Source organism: Ammodytes marinus, assembly GCF_949987685.1.
Source record: "Ammodytes marinus genome assembly, chromosome: 16".
NCBI lineage: Eukaryota > Metazoa > Chordata > Actinopteri > Uranoscopiformes > Ammodytidae > Ammodytes > Ammodytes marinus.
The window spans coordinates 942368-953811 of NC_137220.1; the positions used below are offsets into that span (position 1 = coordinate 942368).

At 48.5% G+C, this 11444-nt stretch overlaps 1 protein-coding gene across 1 annotated transcript in view; it reads left to right on the plus strand.

Moving 5' to 3' along the window:
* The window catches only part of LOC307262359 (properdin-like), an 18664-nt gene extending 8801 nt beyond the window's left edge, over positions 1-9863 (plus strand). The window contains exons 9-12 of the mRNA XM_080043218.1: positions 8462-8635; positions 8909-9103; positions 9357-9468; positions 9691-9863. Of these exons, the coding sequence (XP_079899344.1) occupies positions 8462-8635; positions 8909-9103; positions 9357-9468; positions 9691-9820 (611 nt within the window). The 3' untranslated portion in view covers positions 9821-9863. The remainder of the gene's footprint in view (positions 1-8461; positions 8636-8908; positions 9104-9356; positions 9469-9690) is intronic.
* Positions 9864-11444: the final 1581 nt, after the last annotated feature.

Consider the following 11444-nt stretch of genomic DNA (forward strand, 5'->3'; position numbering starts at 1 on the left):
CCTGTCTGTCTGTGTTAACCTGCCATGTGGTGACCTGTCTGTGTTAACCTGCCATGTGGTGACCTGTCTGTCTGTGTTAACCTGCCATGTGGTGACCTGTCTGTCTGTGTTAACCTGCCATGTGGTGACCTGTCTGTCTGTGTTAACCTGCCATGTGGTGACCTGTCTGTGTTAACCTGCCATGTGGTGACCTGTCTGTCTGTGTTAACCTGCCATGTGGTGACCTGTCTGTGTTAACCTGCCATGTGGTGGTCTGTCTGTCTGTGTTAACCTGCCATGTGGTGACCTGTCTGTGTTAACCTGCCATGTGGTGTCCTGTCTGTGTTAACCTGCCATGTGGTGGTCTGTCTGTGTTAACCTGCCATGTGGTGACCTGTCTGTGTTAACCTGCCATGTGGTGACCTGTCTGTGTTAACCTGCCATGTGGTGACCTGTCTGTGTTAACCTGCCATGTGGTGACCTGTCTGTCTGTGTTAACCTGCCATGTGGTGACCTGTCTGTGTTAACCTGCCATGTGGTGACCTGTCTGTCTGTGTTAACCTGCCATGTGGTGACCTGTCTGTGTTAACCTGCCATGTGGTGGTCTGTCTGTCTGTGTTAACCTGCCATGTGGTGACCTGTCTGTGTTAACCTGCCATGTGGTGTCCTGTCTGTGTTAACCTGCCATGTGGTGGTCTGTCTGTGTTAACCTGCCATGTGGTGACCTGTCTGTGTTAACCTGCCATGTGGTGACCTGTCTGTGTTAACCTGCCATGTGGTGACCTGTCTGTGTTAACCTGCCATGTGGTGACCTGTCTGTCTGTGTTAACCTGCCATGTGGTGACCTGTCTGTGTTAACCTGCCATGTGGTGACCTGTCTGTCTGTGTTAACCTGCCATGTGGTGACCTGTCTGTGTTAACCTGCCATGTGGTGGTCTGTCTGTCTGTGTTAACCTGCCATGTGATGACCTGTCTGTGTTAACCTGCCATGTGGTGGCCTGTCTGTGTTAACCTGCCATGTGGTGACCTGTCTGTGTTAACCTGCCATGTGGTGACCTGTCTGTCTGTGTTAACCTGCCATGTGGTGACCTGTCTGTGTTAACCTGCCATGTGGTGTCCTGTCTGTGTTAACCTGCCATGTGGTGGTCTGTCTGTGTTAACCTGCCATGTGGTGTCCTGTCTGTCTGTGTTAACCTGCCATGTGGTGTCCTGTCTGTGTTAACCTGCCATGTGGTGTCCTGTCTGTGTTAACCTGCCATGTGGTGACCTGTCTGTGTTAACCTGCCATGTGGTGTCCTGTCTGTCTGTGTTAACCTGCCATGTGGTGACCTGTCTGTGTTAACCTGCCATGTGGTGACCTGTCTGTGTTAACCTGCCATGTGGTGACCTGTCTGTCTGTGTTAACCTGCCATGTGGTGACCTGTCTGTGTTAACCTGCCATGTGGTGACCTGTCTGTGTTAACCTGCCATGTGGTGTCCTGTCTGTCTGTGTTAACCTGCCATGTGGTGTCCTGTCTGTGTTAACCTGCCATGTGGTGACCTGTCTGTCTGTGTTAACCTGCCATGTGGTGTCCTGTCTGTCTGTGTTAACCTGCCATGTGGTGACCTGTCTGTGTTAACCTGCCATGTGGTGACCTGTCTGTGTTAACCTGCCATGTGGTGACCTGTCTGTGTTAACCTGCCATGTGGTGACCTGTCTGTGTTAACCTGCCATGTGGTGTCCTGTCTGTGTTAACCTGCCATGTGGTGTCCTGTCTGTCTGTGTTAACCTGCCATGTGGTGACCTGTCTGTGTTAACCTGCCATGTGGTGACCTGTCTGTCTGTGTTAACCTGCCATGTTGTGACCTGTCTGTCTGTGTTAACCTGCCATGTGGTGACCTGTCTGTGTTAACCTGCCATGTGGTGACCTGTCTGTCTGTGTTAACCTGCCATGTGGTGTCCTGTCTGTGTTAACCTGCCATGTGGTGACCTGTCTGTCTGTGTTAACCTGCCATGTGGTGGCCTGTCTGTCTGTGTTAACCTGCCATGTGGTGACCTGTCTGTGTTAACCTGCCATGTGGTGACCTGTCTGTCTGTGTTAACCTGCCATGTGGTGTCCTGTCTGTCTGTGTTAACCTGCCATGTGGTGACCTGTCTGTGTTAACCTGCCATGTGGTGACCTGTCTGTGTTAACCTGCCATGTGGTGACCTGTCTGTCTGTGTTAACCTGCCATGTGGTGACCTGTCTGTGTTAACCTGCCATGTGGTGACCTGTCTGTGTTAACCTGCCATGTGGTGTCCTGTCTGTCTGTGTTAACCTGCCATGTGGTGACCTGTCTGTCTGTGTTAACCTGCCATGTGGTGACCTGTCTGTGTTAACCTGCCATGTGGTGACCTGTCTGTGTTAACCTGCCATGTGGTGTCCTGTCTGTGTTAACCTGCCATGTGGTGACCTGTCTGTCTGTGTTAACCTGCCATGTGGTGGCCTGTCTGTCTGTGTTAACCTGCCATGTGGTGACCTGTCTGTGTTAACCTGCCATGTGGTGACCTGTCTGTGTTAACCTGCCATGTGGTGACCTGTCTGTCTGTGTTAACCTGCCATGTGGTGACCTGTCTGTGTTAACCTGCCATGTGGTGACCTGTCTGTCTGTGTTAACGTGCCATGTGGTGACCTGTCTGTCTGTGTTAACCTGCCATGTGGTGACCTGTCTGTCTGTGTTAACCTGCCATGTGGTGACCTGTCTGTCTGTGTTAACCTGCCATGTGGTGGTCTGTCTGTGTTAACCTGCCATGTGGTGACCTGTCTGTCTGTGTTAACCTGCCATGTGGTGACCTGTCTGTGTTAACCTGCCATGTGGTGACCTGTCTGTGTTAACCTGCCATGTGGTGACCTGTCTGTCTGTGTTAACCTGCCATGTGGTGACCTGTCTGTGTTAACCTGCCATGTGGTGACCTGTCTGTGTTAACCTGCCATGTGGTGGTCTGTCTGTGTTAACCTGCCATGTGTCTGTGTTAACCTGCCATGTGGTGTCCTGTCTGTGTTAACCTGCCATGTGGTGACCTGTCTGTGTTAACCTGCCATGTGGTGACCTGTCTGTGTTAACCTGCCATGTGGTGACCTGTCTGTCTGTGTTAACCTGCCATGTGGTGACCTGTCTGTGTTAACCTGCCATGTGGTGACCTGTCTGTCTGTGTTAACCTGCCATGTGGTGACCTGTCTGTCTGTGTTAACCTGCCATGTGGTGACCTGTCTGTGTTAACCTGCCATGTGGTGACCTGTCTGTGTTAACCTGCCATGTGGTGACCTGTCTGTGTTAACCTGCCATGTGGTGTCCTGTCTGTCTGTGTTAACCTGCCATGTGATGACCTGTCTGTGTTAACCTGCCATGTGGTGACCTGTCTGTGTTAACCTGCCATGTGGTGTCCTGTCTGTCTTAACCTGCCATGTGGTGACCTGTCTGTCTGTGTTAACCTGCCATGTGGTGACCTGTCTGTGTTAACCTGCCATGTGGTGACCTGTCTGTCTGTGTTAACCTGCCATGTGGTGGTCTGTCTGTGTTAACCTGCCATGTGGTGACCTGTCTGTCTGTGTTAACCTGCCATGTGGTGACCTGTCTGTGTTAACCTGCCATGTGGTGACCTGTCTGTCTGTGTTAACCTGCCATGTGGTGACCTGTCTGTCTGTGTTAACCTGCCATGTGGTGACCTGTCTGTCTGTGTTAACCTGCCATGTGGTGACCTGTCTGTCTGTGTTAACCTGCCATGTGGTGACCTGTCTGTGTTAACCTGCCATGTGGTGACCTGTCTGTGTTAACCTGTCATGTGGTGACCTGTCTGTGTTAACCTGCCATGTGGTGTCCTGTCTGTGTTAACCTGCCATGTGGTGTCCTGTCTGTGTTAACCTGCCATGTGGTGACCTGTCTGTGTTAACCTGCCATGTGGTGACCTGTCTGTGTTAACCTGCCATGTGGTGACCTGTCTGTGTTAACCTGCCATGTGGTGACCTGTCTGTCTGTGTTAACCTGCCATGTGGTGACCTGTCTGTGTTAACCTGCCATGTGGTGACCTGTCTGTCTGTGTTAACCTGCCATGTGGTGACCTGTCTGTGTTAACCTGCCATGTGGTGGTCTGTCTGTCTGTGTTAACCTGCCATGTGGTGACCTGTCTGTGTTAACCTGCCATGTGGTGACCTGTCTGTGTTAACCTGCCATGTGGTGGCCTGTCTGTGTTAACCTGCCATGTGGTGACCTGTCTGTGTTAACCTGCCATGTGGTGACCTGTCTGTCTGTGTTAACCTGCCATGTGGTGACCTGTCTGTCTGTGTTAACCTGCCATGTGGTGGCCTGTCTGTGTTAACCTGCCATGTGGTGACCTGTCTGTCTGTGTTAACCTGCCATGTGGTGACCTGTCTGTCTGTGTTAACCTGCCATGTGGTGACCTGTCTGTCTGTGTTAACCTGCCATGTGGTGACCTGTCTGTGTTAACCTGCCATGTGGTGACCTGTCTGTGTTAACCTGCCATGTGGTGTCCTGTCTGTGTTAACCTGCCATGTGGTGACCTGTCTGTGTTAACCTGCCATGTGGTGACCTGTCTGTCTGTGTTAACCTGCCATGTGGTGTCCTGTCTGTGTTAACCTGCCATGTGGTGACCTGTCTGTGTTAACCTGCCATGTGGTGACCTGTCTGTGTTAACCTGCCATGTGGTGACCTGTCTGTGTTAACCTGCCATGTGGTGTCCTGTCTGTGTTAACCTGCCATGTGGTGACCTGTCTGTCTGTGTTAACCTGCCATGTGGTGGCCTGTCTGTCTGTGTTAACCTGCCATGTGGTGTCCTGTCTGTGTTAACCTGCCATGTGGTGACCTGTCTGTGTTAACCTGCCATGTGGTGTCCTGTCTGTGTTAACCTGCCATGTGGTGTCCTGTCTGTCTGTGTTAACCTGCCATGTGGTGACCTGTCTGTGTTAACCTGCCATGTGGTGACCTGTCTGTGTTAACCTGCCATGTGGTGTCCTGTCTGTCTGTGTTAACCTGCCATGTGGTGTCCTGTCTGTGTTAACCTGCCATGTGGTGACCTGTCTGTCTGTGTTAACCTGCCATGTGGTGTCCTGTCTGTCTGTGTTAACCTGCCATGTGGTGACCTGTCTGTGTTAACCTGCCATGTGGTGACCTGTCTGTGTTAACCTGCCATGTGGTGACCTGTCTGTGTTAACCTGCCATGTGGTGACCTGTCTGTGTTAACCTGCCATGTGGTGACCTGTCTGTGTTAACCTGCCATGTGGTGTCCTGTCTGTGTTAACCTGCCATGTGGTGTCCTGTCTGTGTTAACCTGCCATGTGATGACCTGTCTGTGTTAACCTGCCATGTGGTGACCTGTCTGTGTTAACCTGCCATGTGGTGTCCTGTCTGTGTTAACCTGCCATGTGGTGACCTGTCTGTCTGTGTTAACCTGCCATGTGGTGACCTGTCTGTGTTAACCTGCCATGTGGTGACCTGTCTGTCTGTGTTAACCTGCCATGTGGTGGTCTGTCTGTGTTAACCTGCCATGTGGTGACCTGTCTGTCTGTGTTAACCTGCCATGTGGTGACCTGTCTGTGTTAACCTGCCATGTGGTGACCTGTCTGTCTGTGTTAACCTGCCATGTGGTGACCTGTCTGTCTGTGTTAACCTGCCATGTGGTGACCTGTCTGTGTTAACCTGCCATGTGGTGACCTGTCTGTGTTAACCTGCCATGTGGTGACCTGTCTGTGTTAACCTGCCATGTGTCTGTGTTAACCTGCCATGTGGTGACCTGTCTGTGTTAACCTGCCATGTGGTGTCCTGTCTGTGTTAACCTGCCATGTGGTGACCTGTCTGTCTGTGTTAACCTGCCATGTGGTGACCTGTCTGTGTTAACCTGCCATGTGGTGACCTGTCTGTCTGTGTTAACGTGCCATGTGGTGACCTGTCTGTCTGTGTTAACCTGCCATGTGGTGACCTGTCTGTCTGTGTTAACCTGCCATGTGGTGACCTGTCTGTCTGTGTTAACCAGCCATGTGGTGGTCTGTCTGTGTTAACCTGCCATGTGGTGACCTGTCTGTCTGTGTTAACCTGCCATGTGGTGACCTGTCTGTGTTAACCTGCCATGTGGTGACCTGTCTGTGTTAACCTGCCATGTGGTGACCTGTCTGTCTGTGTTAACCTGCCATGTGGTGTCCTGTCTGTGTTAACCTGCCATGTGGTGACCTGTGTTAACCTGCCATGTGGTGACCTGTCTGTCTGTGTTAACCTGCCATGTGGTGTCCTGTCTGTGTTAACCTGCCATGTGGTGTCCTGTCTGTCTGTGTTAACCTGCCATGTGGTGACCTGTCTGTGTTAACCTGCCATGTGGTGACCTGTCTGTCTGTGTTAACCTGCCATGTGGTGACCTGTCTGTGTTAACCTGCCATGTGGTGACCTGTCTGTGTTAACCTGCCATGTGGTGACCTGTCTGTGTTAACCTGCCATGTGGTGACCTGTCTGTGTTAACCTGCCATGTGGTGACCTGTCTGTGTGTACCTGCCATGTGGTGTCCTGTCTGTCTGTGTTAACCTGCCATGTGATGACCTGTCTGTGTTAACCTGCCATGTGGTGACCTGTCTGTGTTAACCTGCCATGTGGTGTCCTGTCTGTGTTAACCTGCCATGTGGTGACCTGTCTGTCTGTGTTAACCTGCCATGTGGTGTCCTGTCTGTCTGTGTTAACCTGCCATGTGGTGACCTGTCTGTGTTAACCTGCCATGTGGTGACCTGTCTGTGTTAACCTGCCATGTGGTGTCCTGTCTGTCTGTGTTAACCTGCCATGTGGTGTCCTGTCTGTGTTAACCTGCCATGTGGTGACCTGTCTGTCTGTGTTAACCTGCCATGTTGTGACCTGTCTGTCTGTGTTAACCTGCCATGTGGTGACCTGTCTGTGTTAACCTGCCATGTGGTGACCTGTCTGTCTGTGTTAACCTGCCATGTGGTGACCTGTCTGTGTTAACCTGCCATGTGGTGACCTGTCTGTCTGTGTTAACCTGCCATGTGGTGACCTGTCTGTCTGTGTTAACCTGCCATGTGGTGACCTGTCTGTGTTAACCTGCCATGTGGTGACCTGTCTGTGTTAACCTGCCATGTGGTGACCTGTCTGTGTTAACCTGCCATGTGGTGACCTGTCTGTCTGTGTTAACCTGCCATGTGGTGTCCTGTCTGTGTTAACCTGCCATGTGGTGACCTGTCTGTGTTAACCTGCCATGTGGTGACCTGTCTGTGTTAACCTGCCATGTGGTGGCCTGTCTGTGTTAACCTGCCATGTGGTGACCTGTCTGTCTGTGTTAACCTGCCATGTGGTGACCTGTCTGTGTTAACCTGCCATGTGGTGACCTGTCTGTCTGTGTTAACCTGCCATGTGGTGACCTGTCTGTGTTAACCTGCCATGTGGTGACCTGTCTGTCTGTGTTAACCTGCCATGTGGTTTCCTGTCTGTGTTAACCCGCCATGTGGTGACCTGTCTGTGTTAACCTGCCATGTGGTGACCTGTCTGTCTGTGTTAACCTGCCATGTGGTGACCTGTCTGTCTGTGTTAACCTGCCATGTGGTGGCCTGTCTGTGTTAACCTGCCATGTGGTGGGCAGACCTGCCCAGACCAATGACTGGGCCCCTGAAAAGGTCCAGTCATTGGGCCCCTGAAAAGGTCCAGTCATTGAGCCCCTGAAAAGGTCCAGTCATTGGGCCCCTGAAAAGGTCCAGTCATTGGGCCCTTTACTCATGCTGAATAAGGAATAAGCGCATCATGCACATTGATACAAGTTCAGTATGAGTAAAGTGGGCCAAATGACTGGACCTTTTCAGGGGCCCAGTCATTTGTCTGGGCAGGCCTGCCTGCCCCCCAAAATGTCTGTGCACGCCACTGCTCTCATCATTTTAAAATATATAATTAAACTACTGATGCCAATCTTTATTAAAAATTTAATTTAATTTAAAATACAATTATTTATTTCCTAAATATTTTCCTAATCACTAAAACATGATAAAGTAGACAATACATTAACCAACAAGTGTGAACAATTATATATTTTTTTAGATAGTATACACTTGATTTTTTAAAGCCAAAAATAATATTTTCTTCAAAATATATATTAATAATAGAAAAGTATCGATAGTGGTATCGATAAAGACCCGGATCGATAAGGCGTATCGATATCAATAAATATTAACGATCCCCATCCCTACTCCACCATCAGAAAAATGGTGATGGAAAAAAAAAATATTTGAATATTTCTTATATTTTTGTGTGTGTTTGTGTTACTCTGTGTGTGTCTGTGTGTGTGTGTGTGTGTGTGTGTGTGTGTGTGTGTGTGTCTGTGTGCCGTTCACTGTGTTACTCTGTCTCTCTCTCTCTGCGTAGTGGATGGGTCTTGGGGGTCTTGGTCTCTCTCTCTCTCTGTGCGTAGTGGATGGGTCTTGGTGTCTCGTTCACTGTGTTACTCTCTCTCTCTCTCTGTGCGTAGTGGATGGGTCTTGGGGGTCTTGGGCGGCCTTCTCTGCCTGCCCGGTGTCATGTGGTCTGGGCCTCCAGCTGTCTGACAGGAAGTGTGACAGTCCGACGCCCAAACATGGCGGACGCCCGTGTGCCGGCGACGCTCGACGAACCAAAATCTGCAAGACCAACGTCCACTGTCCAGGTAAAAGATTCAAGATTCAAAAGCTTTATTGTTCATATGCACATTAACAATTCAAGCAGCAGTCATTGGCAGTACACTTTTTAAGTACTGTTCGTATCTATCTATCTATCTATCTATCTATCTATCTATCTATCTATCTATCTATCTATCTATCTATCTATCTATCTATCTATCTATCTATCTATCTATCCATCCATCCCTCCCTCCCTCCCTCCCTCCCTCCCTCCCTCCCTCCCTCCCTCCCTCCCTCCATTTTTCCTTGTGTGTGTGCAGTGAATGGGAGGTGGTCTGAATGGGGGGAATGGGACCCGTGCTTGTACCCGTTTGGTGACAGAGCCATAACCTGTAAGCGCATCGGAGGCCTTCAGAGCCGACGGCGGGAGTGTCTCCATCAGGCCCATGACGGGGACATCTGCTCCGGAGACCTCTCAGAGACACGCGTCTGCTACGACGTAGACAAGTGTTACTGTAAGTGTTTAATCAAAATGAAAGGTGCTACGAGGAACTTTAAAAAAAAATTAAATTCGGAAACAGTCTCATTTTTCCTCTGATGATCATAAATTACATGTAACAGTAAACGAGACCATCAGTGCAAAGAATGCTATTTTTATATATTGTTTTATTTATTATACAGTAAGTATACATCTTGACATGGCCATGGTCTTATTATATGTGTGTGTGTGTGTGTGTGTGTGTGTGTGTGTGTGTGTGTGTGTTTCAGTGAAGGGAACCTGGGATGGCTTTGAGGAGTGGGGTTTCTGTAGAACGGCCTGTGGAAAAAACTCCAAAAGCTTCAGACTCAGACATTGCAAACCTGATTACAGCGAGTACAGGTGAGCGTTTATGTACCTGCATTTTGTATTGTTGTTTTGTTTGACTCAACGTCATTGATCTCTACAGTATAAATAAAGGTTAAATGAAAAAAGTGTGTGTGTGTGTGTGTGTGTGTGTGTGTGTGTGTGTGTGTGTGTGTGTGTATATGTGTGTGTGTGTGTGTGTGTGTGTGTGTGTGTGTCTCTCTCTCTCTCTCTCTGTGTGACTATGTGTGTTTTCAGCCCAACTATTGGTCGAAGGAAGGAAAAGGCTAACTTCTTTGGCAAACCGACCGCCGACTGCGGAGACATTCCAGACGACGGGAAAAAATATGAAATCCAGGAATGCCTCAATGTTCCCCCCTGCCCCTAACAACCCTCTCACTCTTTACCCCCTGCCCCTAACAACCCTCACTCTTTACCCCCTGCCCCTAACAACACGCTCACTCTCCATTTATTACTGATTAGTTTATTTAAACTGACATGTTCTCAAACACATTGTAATTAAAATACAAACAGTCCTGTAATAAAACTTCTATCATAAAAGTTGTAATGTCTGTGTGTTTACTATTAGACAATAGCTGTATATTTATTTATTTATTTATTATTATTTAAGTTTCTTTATTGTCGATTAACACATGCAGATTCACACAATGTTGTTGAAATTTGTCTTTCCGCTCACCCCTCCCACATCTCTAACACACCACACATACCAGTACACAGACATGCAGCTCTCCAGAGGGGGTCCTCACACGGGGTCAGCCATAGTACAGACACACTCCAGAGGGGGTCCTCACACAGGGTCAGCCATAGTACAGACACACTCCAGAGGGGGTCCTCACACAGGGTCAGCCATAGTACAGCGCCCCTGTGCTGTACTTTTGGAAAACTGTTCAGCCCTCATAAGTCCAGTAGCCTATAGGGCGAAACCCACCCTCTTTTTTGGAAAAAAAATACACTGAGTAAACCCCCCCCCCCCCCCCCCCTTGCTGGTGAGGACCTGAGATAACCCCAAGGAAGCGCTGGCAGCAGGGGACGATTGGTGCTATAACCTTTTGGAAGCTACTGTCTCGGTAGCGGACGTGTAGGTCAGAACACTTCCTGCTGGACAACTTTCCGCTCTCTCACTCTGATAGGGACTTTTGCTTTTTAAAAACTAGATAAAAGTGATTAAAAAAAAATGTTGCTTTACCAGTTTGAATGTGAAAGTAGACTGGATGTTGATACGTCTCAAAGACTCTTTGGGTTTCAGGGAAACTGTAAAAAATACCAGGTCAGATTACAGAGAGATAACCAACGAGTCGGAGAGATGTATTATCAAGTCACATTTTTCCAGACAAGTTCTTATCATTGATAGATACTTGTTTTTCAAAGGCAGAAGTCAGAGTGTGACACAGCAGAACGTTACTGGCCAGCAGGGAGTTTTCTGAATTGCCTCCTGACTCCGACAGTACAAAATACAATTAAAGAAAAGTGCAACTTCTACTGTTTTTGTGCAATACTATGCAGAAACACTAAATACAAATAATGGACCATACACTTAACATGTGTATGTTTTGGTAATTGTTTTCTTTTTATATATAGGGGAGAGTAGCCTAAGTTGTGCATTTTGGAAGTTGCAAAACCCCTTGTTTCTAGAAAAACGTGGAAGAAATTGGAAATGTGACCACATATTTAAGAAGAGCCATCCATTTGACTCATCCTGTAAAGAAGGGAGACACAAGGAATAAGATGTAAGCACATTTAAGCTAAAAAAACTGTGTTTTGCCTTTCTAAGTAAAATTTCCATGATCAAGGTTTTTTGATTATTGTGTCTGAACAATTATAGACACGTTTGAAAACATTTGACACATGTTTTAGTGCTTTGGTATGCTACACTTTGAGTCTATATAGTTAGCACGATGTCAGCCCTAAATTGCTGCATCATGCCTATTATCCAAAATTCTGGGGATGGGGTGATTTGTGCCAAATGGCCTAGGTGAGTTATAAGTAAGTAA